Source organism: Cetorhinus maximus, chromosome 35 (genome assembly GCF_964194155.1).
Source record: "Cetorhinus maximus chromosome 35, sCetMax3.hap1.1, whole genome shotgun sequence".
In the NCBI taxonomy this organism is placed as follows: domain Eukaryota; kingdom Metazoa; phylum Chordata; class Chondrichthyes; order Lamniformes; family Cetorhinidae; genus Cetorhinus; species Cetorhinus maximus.
Window position 1 is genome coordinate 684,019 of NC_135913.1, and position 18,120 is coordinate 702,138.

An 18,120-nucleotide genomic window follows, 5' to 3' on the forward strand; every position below is an offset into this window, starting at 1 on the left:
TGACAGTGCAGCATTCCCTCAGTACATTACCTGTATGTTTGTTATGAAAAAGATCTTTCCTCCCACTGCAAGCAGGGAAAGTGCAGGGAACAGCAGTACTGCAGATTCTGCAAGAGAGAGAGAGTGAGTGAGAGCATGAAAAAACAACTTGCGTTTCTGCAATACCTTTCACGACCTCAGGTTAACCCAAAGTTCATCAGAGCCAAAAGAAATTACTTCATTTCAGTTTTATTCATGTCAGGAAATTTCTGCAATGGAAGATCCCATGGAGAGATGTTGTCATTAAGAGCAGTATGTTTTTTTGCTGTTTTGGAGATAAAAATCTTGGCAGCTAAAAAACTGAGATGACCTCTCCGCCACTCTTTTTTAAATAGTGCTCTGGTAACCTCTGCATCCACCTGAGAGAGCAGATAGGGCCTTGGTTTAATATCCCATCCAAAATAAGTCTCTCTGACATGCAGCACCCCTCTGTACTGTCCCTCTGAAAGCGCAGCATTCCCTTAGCACTGACTGTCCAACAATGCAACTCTCCCTTAGTACTGACCCTTCAACAGTGCAACTTGCCCTTAGTACTGACCCTTCGACAGTGCAACTCGCCCTTAGTACTGACCCTTCAACAGTGCAACTTGCCCTTAGTACTGACCCTTCGACAGTGCAACTCGCCCTTAGTACTGACCCTTCAACAGTGCAACTTGCCCTTAGTACTGACCCTTCAACAGTGCAACTTGCCCTTGGTACTGACCCTTCGATAGTGCAACTTGCCCTTAGTACTGACCCTTCGATAGTGTAACTTGCCCTTAGTACTGACCCTTCAACAGTGCAACTCTCCCTTAGTACTGACCCTTCGACAGTGCAACTCGCCCTTAGTACTGACCCTTCGACAGTGCAACTCTCCCTTAGTACTGACCCTTCAACAGTGCAACTTGCCCTTAGTACTGACCCTTCAACAGTGCAACTTGCCCTTAGTGCTGACCCTTCGATAGTGCAACTTGCCCTTAGTACTGACCCTCCAGAAATGCAACACTCCATTAGTACTGCCCCTCTGACAGTGCAGAGCCCCTTCATTACTGCCCCCTCTGAGATTGCTGTTCCCCACCGCCCAGCCCCACCCTGCCCACCCACCCCCCTAGTACTGATCCTCTGGCAGTGCAGCAAACCTCAGTCTGTCTCTACATCCATGCAGTAGTCCCGCAGTCCTGGCTCTCCTGACAGTACAGCACGCCTTCAGCACTTCCCCACTTTGAAACTGCAGCCCGTCTTTATTATTGAACATCCTATAGTGTGATTCACTCTCAGCACTGAGCCTTCAGTAGTGGAGTGATCCATCAGTACTGACTGTTAAACTCCTGATGGCCAGAGGCCAGAAGTCAAACTTTACTCAGCTTTTTGTTTATTAACAATGTGAATGGTTACAAGTATATACCTCCTAACTCTACTTCCCACACCAACGTCAATAATTGTGTCTTTTTACTCTCGAGTATATCAATTAAAACAAGTTAACTAACGGCCCCTTAAAGGGACACGGTGGCAAAATTTTTTTTTTAAACTTTGAAGGTATCTTATTGAATTAAATCGAAATGTCACCCAGGGGCTGATGATGCACGGCAGCCCCTGTGGCACCCACAGGTTGCAGGAGACCTTGAGCGTGTACACCACGTGCTCCCTCGCCACGGACACCCAGGTGTGAGCCTAGCCAGGGAAGAGAGGCAGGCAGTTGGGTTAATTGTCTCTTTACATGTAGCCAACCAATGAATGCCCTCCACATGCACATACTTAACCTTAATTTCCACCAATAACAGGTTCCCTTCTTTTTCTCTCAATAAAACTCAACAGTTAATCCTCACAAGCAATGCTTCAAAGCAAACTGAAGAAGAAGAAAATGTTTTCAATATCCTATACAAAACATTACTCGACAAGATACCCTCTTCAGGGACCCCAATAATCTCTTGTTACATACGAACAAGGAGCAGGAGTAGGCCATTCAGCCCCTCGAGCCTGCTCTGCCATTAATTAAGATCACAGCTGATCTGATAGTAACCTGAAATCTGCATCCTGCCTACCCCCGATAACCTATCACCCCACCTCGTTTACCAAGAATCTATCCACCTCTGCGTTAAAAATATTCAAAGACTCTGCTTCCACCGCCTTTTCAGGAAGAGAGTTCCAAAGACCCACGACCCTCAGAGAAAAAAAAAATTGTCTCATCTCACCTCTCCTTTAAATGGGCGACCCCTTATTTTTAAACAGTGACCCCTAGTTCTAGATTCTCCCACAAGAGGAAACATCCTCTCCATATCCACCCTGTCAAGACCCCTCAGGATCTTAAAGGTTTCAATCAAGTCACCTCTTACTCTGCTAAACTCCAGCGGATGCAAGCCTATAATGTCCAAACTTTCTTCATAAGACCACCCCACCCATTCCAGGTATTAATCTGGTAAACCTTCTCTGAACTGCTTCCAATGCATTTACATCCTTCCTTAAATAAGGAGAACGATACTGTACACGGTACTCCAAATGTGGTCTCATTTATGTGCCCATTATAACCGAAGCATAACCTCCCTACTTTTGTATTCAATCCCCCTCGCAATAAATGCTAACATTTTATTAGCTTTCCTAACTACATTTCTTTTGTGATTCATCCACTAGGACACCCAGATCCCTCTGCAGCTCAGAGCTCTGCAATCACTCCCCGTTTAAATAACATACTTCTCTTTTATTCTTCCTGCAAGAATGGGCAATTTCATATTTTCCCACATTATACTCCATTTGCCAGATCTTTGCCTGCTCACTTAACCTATGTCCTTTTGTAGCCTCCTTATGTCCTCTACACAACTTACTTTTCTACCGATCTGTGTGTCATCAGCAAATTTGGCAACAATCCCATCCATCCCTTCATCCAAGTCATTTATATAAATTGTAAACTGTCGAGGTCCCAGCACTGATCCATGTGGCACACCACTCGTTACATCCTGCCAACCTGAAAAAGACTCATTTATGCGTACTCTCTGCTTCCTCTTAGCTAGCCAATCTTCTATTATGCCAATATGTTACCCCCTATACCATGAGCTTTTATTTTCCGCAATAATCTTTGATGTGGCACTTTATCAAATGCCTTCTGGAAATCTAAGTACAGTACATCCACCGGTTCCCCTTTATCCCCAGCACATGTTACTTCCTCAAAGAGCTCCAGTAAGTTGTTTAAACACAATTTCCTTTTCACAAAACCATGTTGACTCTGCCTGATGACCTTGAGCGTATCCAAGTGGCTTGCTATACCTTCTTTAATAGCAGCCTCTAACATTTTCCCAATGACAGATGTTAAGCTAACTGGCCTGTGGTTTCCTGCTTTCTGTCTCCCTCCCTTTTTGAATAACGGATTTCCATTTGCTATCTTCCAATTTAACGGGGCCTTCCCCGGATCTAGGGAGTTTTGTAAAATTAAAACCAATGCATCAACTATCTCACCAGACACTTCTTTTAAGACTCGAGGATGAAATCCATCAGGACCCGGGTTCCTGTCAGCCCACAGCTCCAACAATTTACGCATTACCACCTTCCTAAGTACCTTGTACCCTTCAACATTCAGGTCCCAATCCATGTCCTCCTGCAGCCACGTCTCCGTAATGGCTATCAAGTTATAATCATTTATTTCTATGTGTTCATCTGTTTTGTTTCAAATGCTACGTGCATTCAGATACAGAGCTTTTAGTTTTATCCTTTTATTCTTCTTATAACCTCTAGTCTCATCTGTTGATTTACTGTTAGATTTGTACTCTCTATCCCTTCCTGTCACGGTCTGTTTTCATTTCCCATAATAATACCTTATCCTTTTGCCTTGTCCCTGCTCTTTGATTTACCACATCTCCCCAAATTTGATCCCTTGCTCCCACTATTTAGTTTAAAACCCTCTCTACTTCCCTAGTTGTGCAGCTCATGAGAACATCAGTCCCAGCACGGTTCGGGTGCAGACCATCCCAACGGTACAGAATCCACTTTACCCAGAACTGGTGCCAGTGCCCCACGAACTGGAACCCACTTCTCCCACACCCAGTCTTTGAGCCACACATGCATCTCCCTCATCTGATTTGTCCTGTGCCAATTTGCACATGGATCAGATAATAATGCAGAGGTCATGACCTTTGAGCTTCTGCTTCTTAATTTGGTGCCTAGGTCTTCATACTGACTATGCAGGACCTCCCTCTTTGTCCAGCCTATGTCATTAGTGCCTACAGGGACCACAACGACTGGGTCCTCCCTCTCCTACTGTAAGTTTCTCTCCAGCCCCGAACAGATATCCCGAACCCCGGCACTGGGCAGCCGTCTGGGCTCACTGCTAGTCAGAGGGAAAGGTATCAATCCCTCTGACTATACTAAACTCCAATACCACTACATTCCCCTTTGCTTCCCCCCAACTTGAATGGCTTCCTGTACCACGGTGCCATGGCCAGTTAGCTCATCCACCCTGCAGCCCCCCCACTCTCATCCAAACAAGCTGAAAAAGCTGTAAACCTGTTGGACAATTGCAAGAGCCTAGGCTCATGCACTCCTGCCCTTGAATCCCCTTAACTGCCTCACTCGCAGTCACACTCTCCTGCCCCTGACCACTGACCAAATCAGAAGACCCTGTCCTCAGAGGTGTGACTGCCTCCTGGTACAAAGAACCCGGGTAACTTCCCCCCTTCCTGCTGTGTCGGTGTCTGCAGTTCAGCCTCCTGCTCGTAACCTCTGAGCCGAAGCTGCTCAAACTTCAATCACTTACTCTTACTGGACTCCATTCAAGTGAATTAACGCCAATACCTTTTGATTTTTTTTTTTAAGTAACTCACAAATTGTAACTTCTTTCCCTTTTGTTCCCTGACTTTCTACCTTGTATGCTCACGAGTGTGATTTTTTTTTAATTCATTCATTCATAAAGATGTGGGTGTCGCTGGCTAGGTCAGCATTTATTACCCATCCCTAATTGCCCTTGAGAAGGTGGTGGGTGAGCTGCCTTCTTGAGCCGCTGCAGTCTCTGTGGTGTAGGTACACCCACGGCGCTGTTAGGGAGGGAGTTCCAGGATTTCGACAGTGAAGGAACGGTGATGCAGTTCCAAGTCAGGATGGTGAGTGGCGTGGAGAGAAATGTCCAGGTGGGGGTGGGGGGGGGGGTGTTACCCGAATGTGTATCGTGGTCCATTTCTCTGGTTTTTGAATGTGTTAATAAATCCTTGGTTTGTTTCACCTTAAAGAATTTGATGTGGGTTTTTTTCTCTCCCACATTGGACCTCATAAACCGGGGTTTGGGAATTAATTACACCGCGGCCCACTTCACCAAGGGAAAGGATACGACGGGAAACGAAATTAAATTAGAAATTGAAACTACCGCTGTGACGGGCAAAAAGGGGGAGGAGGAACAGCAACGATAATTCAACTCGCCCACCCTCCTGTCGGTAAAAGACCTGAAAGCATCCTCGACTTCAGGGTGTTCCACCAGTTCCAGCTCATCAAAACTAGCATCTGGTCCTGTCTGAGAGCGCAGCCAATTCAAATGACCAATCTTCACGGTCATGAGGATGTCCTGCTTCCAATCTGATTGTTCTCTGGCCCTCATTCCATTGTGTAATTTATTCAAGCTGCCGGCTCTCCTTGTCCTTCAATATCCTTCGGGACAACCAATCTTTCGTGTGGTTGGAGACTATTTCTCCGGTACGTGATTGTTTTCGAACGCAAGAGACCCGCCTTCGCCTCAGACCCACGACGAGATCTCGCCCTGCGCTCAATCGCTTTCCATTCTTTTTACCCCATTCTGCCAGTCCGTGGACCTCACTTCTTGGCCATTTCCTCAAACATTGAGCCAATATTTAAACTTGCCGGTCGCTTTTCCTGCACGTCCCGCCATCTAGCCCCTGATCAATTGTGTTCTGACCCTCAGGATTGTCCCGGCAAAACACATGAGCGTGAGATTTATGGGGCACCCTATCGCCTTCCATCAGCTGCTCAGACTCTGAGGGTTTGTAATCAATCCCGATTAATTGTCAGGAACGAACATTCATTTCTTGCTTAGTATGTTGGATAAACACTGTCTTTGCATTACACCTTACCAGGACCTTTCCATTCCTTAAGGCCCTCTCTTTCGAAATGCCCATATCCCCAGAATTACAGCTTAGTCAGGCAGTATCACACGCTACCTTAGAGCTCTCCAAATTTTCACTGAGACCTGAGCCTTGATGAAAACCCCTCTCCCTGCAGGAAAAGCATTCGAATCTCTGTAAAATGGAACTCGTTGTCTCTAGGGCAGGGAGGCTACCACCCAGCACGCAAGGTAATCTCGGATTCCTCCCTCACACCAAATGTTAGGGATTATACATTCCAACCGCCAAAAGCAAATTCTCCGCGTGAGCCGCCCTTGCCAGTGCAGTTTGTCGACTTGCAGTTTTGGTCGATCTGCTAAGATTTTGAGCAACATGTCACCAATCACCAGACAATTCCTTTCACAGGGTCCACTGCAGAAAGGACTGGCCATCAGGTTCCCAGCAGGAAAACATCGCCGGGTAATCATATTCCTGACAATTTACACTTGCTTTCAGGCGCTCTTCACAAAGCCGACTTGGATTGTAATTTCTACCTGAAAATAATAAAATTTTTAAGATTCCAACCTTCACCTTTCAGCAACCATTTTCTGCTACTCCTGATGGCCAGTTTGTTGAAGTCGGAGACCAGAAGTCAACCTTCACTCAGTTTCAGGTTTATTGACAATGTGAAACATTACAAGTGTAACAGCTCTGAACTGTTTTCCCACCACCAGTGTCAATAAGTGGCTCTTATAAAGGCAACACTGAGCTTTGAACTCAGGAGCTTCTAGTTTATTAAGCAGGCACTTCAGTGAACTAGGCCATTGAGGCCATTTAAAGCCTGCTGCACCTGCGTCTCCCAAGCACTAACCAGGCCCGAGCATGCTTAGCTTCCAAGGTCAGACAAGAGTGGGCATTATCAGATTAGGGCGGCCTTAGGCTTAGAGTGATGATATTCAAATTTTCTACACAGATCACGTTGCACTCCAAGGTGCTTCAATACAATTGTGATACAAGTAATATTTTTACAATATACATTCCATGTAAGCACTCAGAACCATAACTTTAAAAAGTCTAATCTATCATTATTTAGGAGTCCAACTGCTCCACTGAGGCACATTATAAATCACTCATGTTCGTCGTAACAGTTTGCGCAAGATTAATAAATTTTTAATTCCGTGACCGGGAATCAAAACCAGGCTGGGGCGGTGAGAGAGAGCCCAATCCTAACCACTAGATCACCAGGGAAGCTCAAAGTACAGGACCTCCAACAGTGCAGCACACCCGCAGTACTGTGCTGGAGAGTCAGTCTAGATTTTTATACTCAAGTCGCGGGGCAGAATTTTCCCAGATTTGCCCCAGCGGTAGCGAGCGGACAAAACTACCATTTTTACCCACCGGCCACGGTGTCAGGTTTTCCTGCCGCATTGCCCCAAACCCGCCACATTGTTTATGAGCTCCCGGGAAACACGCCATTTCCACGGCGAGCAGACTCTCATGCGCCCACCCACCATCGCGCTGCCGCTGCATCGTGCCGGACACCATATTTAAAGTCCAGCCCCAAGCACTCATCCCGGTGCTTCCAGGCCACGGCTGCTGCAGGGAAGACACGGCCCTGAAACTGAAGGAGACCGCAGCCCCCAGATTCAGCGACACGTCCCTCGAGCGTCTTTTGGATGCTGCGGAGTCCCGCTGGAGTGTCCTCTACCCCCTGCTCTGGCCGCTGGATGGGCAGCAACAGCACTATCCAGCTTGGGAGGCATTGGCAGTGGTGGTCAGTGCCAACGGCCTTCAAATGAGGATAGCCACCCAGTGCCACAAGAGGGTGAATGATCTCCCCGGTTCCGCCAGGGTAAGTCACTCTTCTCATCATTTTCAACTCACACACTCACAAACCCATCGCACATCCACAGGGCCCTCACTCGCTGCCGGTTCAAGGGACATCACCATTTACCCTCTCACACCCACCATCATTGTCCTCATCTCATCCATGGGACCGCTCACCACCCACACAGGCCAGGCATACTTATCATCTGGAAAAACTCAGCAAGTCTGGCAGCATCGGCGGAGAAGAAATCAGTCAACGTTTCGAGCCCTCATGGCCCTTCAGCAGAACTGAAGCATAGTTTCAACAAGGGAGAAATATAAATTGGTTTAAGGTGGGTGGGGGGGAAGAGACACATTGAGGGTGTGGTGTGAGCAGATAATCAAAAGATGTCAGAGACAAAAGGGTCAAAGAGGTGTTGAAGGTGGTGGTCTTTGTCTGAGAAAAGTGCTAATTAAGAATGCAAGACAGGATATTCAAAGTACAGCTCTAGTGGGGGTGGGGTGGAAAGACTAAAGGTTTTAGTTTTAGATTTAAAAATAATGGAAATAGGTGGGGAAAGAAGAATCTATATAGATTATTGAAAAAAAAGGCGGGTGGGGGGGGGAAAGAAACGGGGTGGGGATGGGGGGAGGGGGAGTTTAAGATCTAAAGTTGTTGAATTCAATATTCAGCCCAGAAGGCTGTAAAGTGCCTAGTCGGAAGATGAGGTGCTGTTCCTCCAGTTTGCGTTGGGCTTCACTGGAACAATGCAGCAAGCCAAGGACAGACATGTGGGCAAGAGAACAGGGTGGAGTGTTAAAATGGCAAGCGACAGGGAGGTTTGGGTCTTTCTTGCGGACAGACCGCAGGTGTTCCGCAAAACGGTCGCCCAGTTTGCGTTTGGTCTCTCCAATGTAGAGGAGACCGCATTGGGAGCAACGAATGCAGTAGACTAAGTTAGGGGAAATGCAAGTGAAATGCTGCTTCACTTGAAAGGAGTGTTTGGGCCCTTGGACGGTGAGGAGAGAGGAAGTGAAGGGGCAGGTGTTGCATCTTCTGCGTGGGCATGGGGAGGTGCCATAAGTGGGGGTTGAGGAGTAGGGGGTGATGGAGGAGTGGACCAGGGTGTCCCGGAGGGAACGATCCCTACGGAATGCTGTCAAGGGGGGTGAAGGGAAGATGTGTTTGGTGGTGGCATCATGCTGGAGTTGGCGGAAATGGCGGAGGATGATCCTTTGAATGCGGAGGCTGGTGGGGTGATAAGTGAGGACAAGGGGGACCCTATCATGTTTCTGGGAAGGAGGAGAAGGCGTGAGGGAGGATGCGCGGGATATGGGCCGGACACGGTTGAGGGCCCTGTCAACGACCGTGGATGGAAAACCTCGGTTAAGGAAGAAGGAGGACATGTCCGAGGAGCTGTTTTTGAAGGTAGCGTCATCAGAACAGATGCGACGGAGGCGAAGGAACTGAGAGAATGGGATGGAGTCTTTACAGGAAGCAGGGTGTGAGGAGCTGTAGTCGAGGTAGCTGTGGGAGTCGGTAGGCTTGTAATGGATATTGGTGGACAGTCTATCATCAGAAATTGAGACAGAGAGGTCAAGGAAGGGAAGAGAAGTGTCAGAGATGGACCATGTGAAGATGATGGAGGGGTGGAGATTGGAAGCAAAATTAATAAATTTTTCCAGGTCCCGACGAGAGCATGAAGCAGCACCGAAGTAATCATCGATGTACCGGAGAAAGAGTTGTGGGAGGGGGCCGGAGTAGGACTGGAACAAGGAATGTTCCACATACCCCATAAAGAGACAGGCATAGCTGGGGCCCATGCGGGTACCCATAGCCACACCTTTTATTTGGAGGAAGTGAGAGGAGTTAAAGGAGAAATTGTTCAGTGTGAGAACAAGTTCAGCCAGACGGAGGAGAGTAGTGGTGGATGGGGATTGTTGGGGCCTCTGTTCAAGGAAGAAGCTAAGGGCCCTCAGACCATCCTGGTGGGGGATGGAGGTGTAGAGGGATTGGACATCCATGGTGAAGAGGAAGCGGTTGGGGCCAGGGAACTGGAAATTGTTGATGTGACGTAAGGTGTCAGAGGAATCACGGATGTAGGTGGGAAGGGACTGGACAAGGGGAGAGAGAAGGGAGTCAAGATAATGAGAAATGAGTTCCGTGGGGCAGGAACAGGCTGACACGATCGGTCTGCCAGGACAGTTCTGTTTGTGGATTTTGGGTAGGAGGTAGAAGCGGGCCGTCCGAGGTTGGGCGACTATCAAGTTGGAAGCTGTGGGAGGAAGATCTCCAGAGGAGATGAGGTCAGTGACAGTCCTGGAAACAATGGCTTGATGTTCTGTGGTGGGGTCATGGTCCAGGGAGAGGTAGGAGGAAACGTCTGCGAGTTGACGCTCAGCCTCCGCGAGGTAGAGGTCAATGCGCCAGACAACAACAGTACCACCCTTGTCAGTGGGTTTGATGACAATGTTGGGGTTGGACCTGAGAGAACGGAGTGCAGTGAGTTCAGAGAGAGACAGATTAGAATGGGTGAGAGGAGCAGAGAAATTGAGACGGCTAATGTCACGCCGACAGTTCTCAATGAAAAGATCAAGAGAAGGTAAGAATCCAGAGGGAGGGGTCCAAGTGGAGGGAGAATATTGGAGGTGGGTAAAAGGATCCGTTGAACGGGGAGAGGACTCCTGCCCAAAGAAGTGAGCACGGAGACGAAGACGGCGGAAGAAGAGTTCCGTGCTCACTTCTTTGGGCAGGAGTCCTCTCCCCGTTCAACGGATCCTTTTACCCACCTCCAATATTCTCCCTCCACTTGGACCCCTCCCTCTGGATTCTTACCTTCTCTTGATCTTTTCATTGAGAACTGTCGGCGTGACATTAGCCGTCTCAATTTCTCTGCTCCTCTCACCCATTCTAATCTGTCTCTCTCTGAACTCACTGCACTCCGTTCTCTCAGGTCCAACCCCAACATTGTCATCAAACCCGCTGACAAGGGTGGTACTGTTGTTGTCTGGCGCATTGACCTCTACCTCGCGGAGGCTGAGCGTCAACTCGCAGACGTTTCCTCCTACCTCTCCCTGGACCATGACCCCACCACAGAACATCAAGCCATTGTTTCCAGGACTGTCACTGACCTCATCTCCTCTGGAGATCTTCCTCCCACAGCTTCCAACTTGATAGTCGCCCAACCTCGGACGGCCCGCTTCTACCTCCTACCCAAAATCCACAAACAGAACTGTCCTGGCAGACCGATCGTGTCAGCCTGTTCCTGCCCCACGGAACTCATTTCTCATTATCTTGACTCCCTTCTCTCTCCCCTTGTCCAGTCCCTTCCCACCTACATCCGTGATTCCTCTGACACCTTACGTCACATCAACAATTTCCAGTTCCCTGGCCCCAACCGCTTCCTCTTCACCATGGATGTCCAATCCCTCTACACCTCCATCCCCCACCAGGATGGTCTGAGGGCCCTTAGCTTCTTCCTTGAACAGAGGCCCCAACAATCCCCATCCACCACTACTCTCCTCCGTCTGGCTGAACTTGTTCTCACACTGAACAATTTCTCCTTTAACTCCTCTCACTTCCTCCAAATAAAAGGTGTGGCTATGGGTACCCGCATGGGCCCCAGCTATGCCTGTCTCTTTATGGGGTATGTGGAACATTCCTTGTTCCAGTCCTACTCCGGCCCCCTCCCACAACTCTTTCTCCGGTACATCGATGATTACTTCGGTGCTGCTTCATGCTCTCGTCGGGACCTGGAAAAATTTATTAATTTTGCTTCCAATCTCCACCCCTCCATCATCTTCACATGGTCCATCTCTGACACTTCTCTTCCCTTCCTTGACCTCTCTGTCTCAATTTCTGATGATAGACTGTCCACCAATATCCATTACAAGCCTACCGACTCCCACAGCTACCTCGACTACAGCTCCTCACACCCTGCTTCCTGTAAAGACTCCATCCCATTCTCTCAGTTCCTTCGCCTCCGTCGCATCTGTTCTGATGACGCTACCTTCAAAAACAGCTCCTCGGACATGTCCTCCTTCTTCCTTAACCGAGGTTTTCCATCCACGGTCGTTGACAGGGCCCTCAACCGTGTCCGGCCCATATCCCGCGCATCCTCCCTCACGCCTTCTCCTCCTTCCCAGAAACATGATAGGGTCCCCCTTGTCCTCACTTATCACCCCACCAGCCTCCGCATTCAAAGGATCATCCTCCGCCATTTCCGCCAACTCCAGCATGATGCCACCACCAAACACATCTTCCCTTCACCCCCCTTGACAGCATTCCGTAGGGATCGTTCCCTCCGGGACACCCTGGTCCACTCCTCCATCACCCCCTACTCCTCAACCCCCACTTATGGCACCTCCCCATGCCCACGCAGAAGATGCAACACCTGCCCCTTCACTTCCTCTCTCCTCACCGTCCAAGGGCCCAAACACTCCTTTCAAGTGAAGCAGCATTTCACTTGCATTTCCCCTAACTTAGTCTACTGCATTCGTTGCTCCCAATGCGGTCTCCTCTACATTGGAGAGACCAAACGCAAACTGGGCGACCGTTTTGCGGAACACCTGCGGTCTGTCCGCAAGAAAGACCCAAACCTCCCTGTCGCTTGCCATTTTAACACTCCACCCTGTTCTCTTGCCCACATGTCTGTCCTTGGCTTGCTGCATTGTTCCAGTGAAGCCCAACGCAAACTGGAGGAACAGCACCTCATCTTCCGACTAGGCACTTTACAGCCTTCTGGGCTGAATATTGAATTCAACAACTTTAGATCTTAAACTCCCCCTCCCCCCATCCCCACCCCGTTTCTTTCCCCCCCCCACCCGCCTTTTTTTTCAATAATCTATATAGATTCTTCTTTCCCCACCTATTTCCATTATTTTTAAATCTAAAACTAAAACCTTTAGTCTTTCCACCCCACCCCCACTAGAGCTGTACTTTGAATATCCTGTCTTGCATTCTTAATTAGCACTTTTCTCAGACAAAGACCACCACCTTCAACACCTCTTTGACCCTTTTGTCTCTGACATCTTTTGATTATCTGCTCACACCACACCCTCAATGTGTCTCTTCCCCCCCACCCACCTTAAACCAATTTATATTTCTCCCTTGTTGAAACTATGCTTCAGTTCTGCTGAAGGGCCATGAGGGCTCGAAACGTTGACTGATTTCTTCTCCGCCGATGCTGCCAGACTTGCTGAGTTTTTCCAGGTAATTCTGTTTTTATTTTGTTTTGGATTTCCAGCATCCGCAGTAGCTTTTAGCTTTTTGTTTTTATACTTATCATCTGGCCTGACTTGCTTACACTCTCTCCATCTCTTTTCATGCAGGACAGGCTGGCTCACAACAAGAGGGAGAGGTCGCTGACCGGTGCAGGAATGTCCGAAATCAAGGTCCTCACGGGCTTTGAAAACAGAGCCATCCAGCTGGGCGGCGAGGATCTGGACCGTTCTTGTGCTGACCGTGAGGTCAGTGCTGCTCTACCAAGTGAGGATCCAGCAGTGCAACATCCATCAGACGACCATGCTGTGCGTGATGTGTCCTGTTTCACAGGTCACTGCCCTGCACTAATTATCTCCCCTTGCTTTCTCAGGCATGTCTGGGAAACAGCCGACAGAGTCCATGACCCAGGGCCTCCAATCAAGCCCCAAAGAAACCTCTGAAGAGGAATCTGGAGGCAGCCTCCTTGAAGTCCCATCACAGCGCTCACCCACATCCTCCACCAGCGCAGAGACACACACCTTGGGGGGGGACTTAGCTTCAGAATAGCCTTAGGATCACAATCTGGTGAGCACATCGCACTGTCGGATCCACAGCAGGCGGAGGCAGGGACTTCCCAGGTCGCCGGCACTCGGAGGACTGCCGGAGGCCGGAATGTTGCTGAGTCCGAGTCAGAAGATGAGCCTCTGGACTCGGTCATGTCACAGTTGCTGGAGCTGCAAAGGCAAGCTCGGGAACATCAGGAAGGTATGTCTGCTGCACTCCTCAGACTGCAAGGCATGATGGAGGAGTACGTCTGTCTTCTCTGAGGTGACAGCGCCAGCATGCCAATGCACCGAGGTCAACACTGGCAGGATGATGGCCGCCATGGAGACCTTGGTCCAGGTCTTTGCTCCCGCACTGCTGTGCGGGCTCAACTCCATCGCTCATGCCATAACTGGCCTCCAAAAGTGTGTATGTGAGAGGGTTGCCGGGCAGCTCGATCTCATTCCAGCTACCCCTGCTCCTCAAGGAGTTAGCCTGGGGCCCCCAGGCACCCACAGGGAGGAGGGGGATCAGCAGGTGCACACTCTGGGCCCATCCATCCAGGTGACTGCAAGTGTGTCCGGCCAATCTGACACCCCTCTTCCTGTGACCTCCGCAGATCCAGCTCCACAGGCCGAGGAGGGTGCCACTGCCACACAGCGGGGCCCCGAAAAGCAGGCCAGGACCCCTCCAAGTCTCGTCCCTCTAGAGGATGCCCTCTAAGGCCATCACAGACAGGGTGTCGCAGTCAGCAGGCTGCCTCCACCTCCGCTGTGGATGTCCGGGGAGCACCAAGATGTAGCAGCAGGGTTAGGAACGTTAAGGAGAATTAGTTGCACAGCCTGGGCCTAGGTGTTAATCACTTGTACAGACTGTTCACTATTGCCAATAAACTCCCAAGAATGTCTCCCTGCCTATGGCTCCTTGTTCTGGGTTCCCGTCACTCAGATGTGAAATCTTCCGGTACGCAATAAAGGCAGGTGTCTCAGTCCAGGGCCTCTTCCCTGTGGTCTGTGCAGCCTTCAGACCACAGTGATGGTCTGGCCTCACACTCCCTGGACACATTACCGATGCCAGCACCTCAAGGGTGCTGGTCATTGCTGCCAGAACGTATTGGGCAGGCACCACAGTGCTTCGTCATTCTCTTGGTGTGCTCTCAGCATCTTTAAAGTGGGGTTAGCCCCCATCTGAACAGCTCAGGTGCAGAAGGTGGACATAGGATCAGTTGTATTACTGGACTAATAACCAGGGTACAGTGGCGTAGGGGTTATGCTACTGGACTAATAATCCAAAGTATAGTAGTCTAGGGATTGTGTTTACTGGTCTAACAATCCAGGGTACAGCAGTGTAGGAATTATGTTACTGGACTAATAATCCAGGGTACAGTAGTGTAGGGGTTATGTTACTGGACTAATAATCCAGGGTACAGTAGGGTATGGATTAAATTACTGGACTAATAATCCAGCATACAGTAGTGTAGGGGTTATGTTACTGGACTAATAATCCAGGGTACAGTAGGGTATGGATTATGTTACTGGACTAATAATCCAGGGTACAGTAGTGTAGGGATTATGTTACTGGACTAATAATCCAGCATACAGTAGTGTACGGGTTATGTTACTGGACTAATAATCCAGGGTACAGTAGTGTAGGGGTTATGTTACTGGACTAATAATCCAGGGTACAGTAGTGTAGGGGTTATGTTACTGAACTAACAATCCAGGGTACAGTAGTGTAGGGATTATGTTACTGGACTAATAATCCATCATACAGTAGTGTAGGGGTTATGTTACTGGACTAATAATCCAGGGTACAGTAGTGTAGGGGTTATGATACTGAACTAACAATCCAGGGTACAGTAGTGTAGGGATTATGTTACTGGACTAATAATACAGGGTACAGTAGTGTAGGGATTATGTTGCTGGACCAATAATCCAGGGTACAGTAGTGTAGGGATTTTGTACTGGACTAATAATCCAGGATACAGTAGTGTAGGGATTTTGTACTGGACTAATAATTCAGGGTACAGTAGTGTACATATTATGTTACTGGACTAATAATCCAGGGTACAGTAGGGTATGGATTATGTTACTGGACTAATAATCCAGGGTACAGTATTGTAGGGATTATGTTACTGGACTAATAATCCAGGGTACAGTGGTGTAGGGATTATGTTGCTGGACCAATAATCCAGGGTACAGTAGGGTAGGGATTTTGTACTGGACTAATAATCCAGGGTACAGTAGTGTAGGGGTTATGTTACTGGACTAATAATCCAGGGTACAGTTGTGTAGGGGTTATGTTACTGGACTAATAATCCAGGGTACAGTAGTGTAGGGCTTATGTTACTGGACTAATAATCCAGGGTACAATAGTGTAGGGGTTATGTTACTGGACTAATAATCCAGGGTACAGTAGGGTATGGATTATGTTACTGGACTAATAATCCAGGGTACAGTAGTGTAGGGGTTATGTTACTGGACTAATAATACAGGATACAGTAGTGTAGGGGTTATGTTACTGGACTAATAATCCAGGGTACAGTAGGGTATGGATTATGTTACTGGACTAATAATCCAGGGTACAGTAGTGTACGGGTTATGTTACTGGACTAATAATCCAGGGTACAGTTGTGTAGGGGTTATGTTACTGGACTAATAATCCAGGGTACAGTAGTGTAGGGGTTATGTTACTGAACTAATAATCCAGGGTACAGTAGTGTAGGGATTATGTTACTGGACCAATAATCCAGGATACAGTAGTGTAGGGGTTATGTTACTGGACTAATAATCCAGGGTACAGTTGTGTAGGGGTTATGTTACTGGACTAATAATCCAGGGTACAGTTGTGTAGGGGTTATGTTACTGGACTAATAATCCAGGGTACAGTAGTGTAGGGGTTATGTTACTGAACTAACAATCCAGGGTACAGTAGTGTAGGGATTATGTTACTGGACTAATGATCCAGGGTACAGTAGTGTATGGATTATGTTACTGGACTAATAATCCAGGATACAGTAGTGTAGGGATTTTGTACTGGACTAATAATTCCGGGTACAGTAGTGTACGGATTATGTTACTGGACTAATAATCTAGGGTACAGTAGTGTAGGGGTTATGTTACTGGACTAATAATCCAGGGTACAGTATTGTAGGGATTATGTTACTGGACTAATAATCCAGGGTACAGTAGTGTAGGGGTTATGTTACTGGACTAATAATCCAGGGTACAGTAGGGTATGGACTATGTTACTGGACTAATAATCCAGGGTACAGTAGTGTAGGGGTTATGTTACTGGACTAATAATCCAGGGTACAGTAGGGTATGGATTATGTTACTGGACTAATAATCCAGGGTACAGTAGTGTAGGGGTTATGTTACTGGACTAATAATCCAGGATACAGTTCTGTAGGGGTTCTGTTACTGGACTAATAATCCAGGGTACAGTTGTGTAGGGGTTCTGTTACTGGACTAATAATCCAGGGTACAGTAGTGTATGGATTATGTTACTGGACTAATAATCCAGGGTACAGTAGTGTAGGGATTCTGTTAGTGGACTAATAATCCAGGGTACAGTAAGGTATGGATTATGTTATTGGACTAATAATCCAGGGTACAGTAAGGTATGGATTTTGTACTGGACTAATAATGCAGGGTACAGTAGTGTAGGGATTATGTTACTGGACTAATAATACAGGGTACAGTAGTGTAGGGGTTATGTTACTGGACTAATAATCCAGGGTACAGTAGTGTAGGGATTATGTTACTGGAGTAATAATCCAGGGTACAGTAGTGTAGGGATTTTGTACTGGACTAATAATCCAGGGTACAGTAGTGTAGGGGTTATGTTACTGGACTAATAATCCAGGGCACAGTAGTGTAGGGGTTATGTTACTGGAGTAATAATCCAGGGTACAATAGTGTAGTGGTTATGTTACTGGACTAATAATCCAGGGTACAGTAGTATAAGGGTTATGTTACTGGGCTAATAATCCAGGGTATAGTAGTGTTGTGGGGGTTATGTTATTGGACTAATAATCCATAGTATAGTAATGTAGGGGTTATGTTACTGGGCTAACAATCCAGGTTGCAGTAGTGTAGGGGTTATGTTACTGGGATAATAATCCAGGGTGCAGTAGTGTAGGGGTTATTAGTCCGGTAACATAATCCCTACAACACTACTGTACCCTGGGTAATAAATCTGGGAAAACAACCCATACATTACGGTACCCTGGGTTATTAGTTCAGTAACATAACCCCTACACTACTGTACCATTGCTTATTAGTCCATTAACATAATCCCTACAACACTATTGTACCCTGGGTAATTAATCAAGGAAAATAACCCCTACACTACTGTACCCTGGGTTATTAGTCCAGTTACATAACCTCTACAGTGCTGTGTCCTGGAATATTAGTCCAGTAACCTAACACCCTGGGTAATTAGTCTAGTAAAATAACCACTACTCTACTGTACCGTGGAGTATTCGTTCTGTAACATAACGACTTCACCACTGTA

At 47.7% G+C, this 18,120-nt stretch overlaps 1 protein-coding gene across 1 annotated transcript in view; it reads right to left on the reverse strand.

Moving 5' to 3' along the window:
- Positions 1-18,120, reverse strand: part of LOC144671990 (equilibrative nucleobase transporter 1-like) — a 74,728-nt gene that overhangs the window by 42,431 nt on the left and 14,177 nt on the right. The window contains exon 4 of the mRNA XM_078533926.1: positions 31-107. Within this exon, the coding sequence (XP_078390052.1) occupies positions 31-107 (77 nt within the window). The remainder of the gene's footprint in view (positions 1-30; positions 108-18,120) is intronic.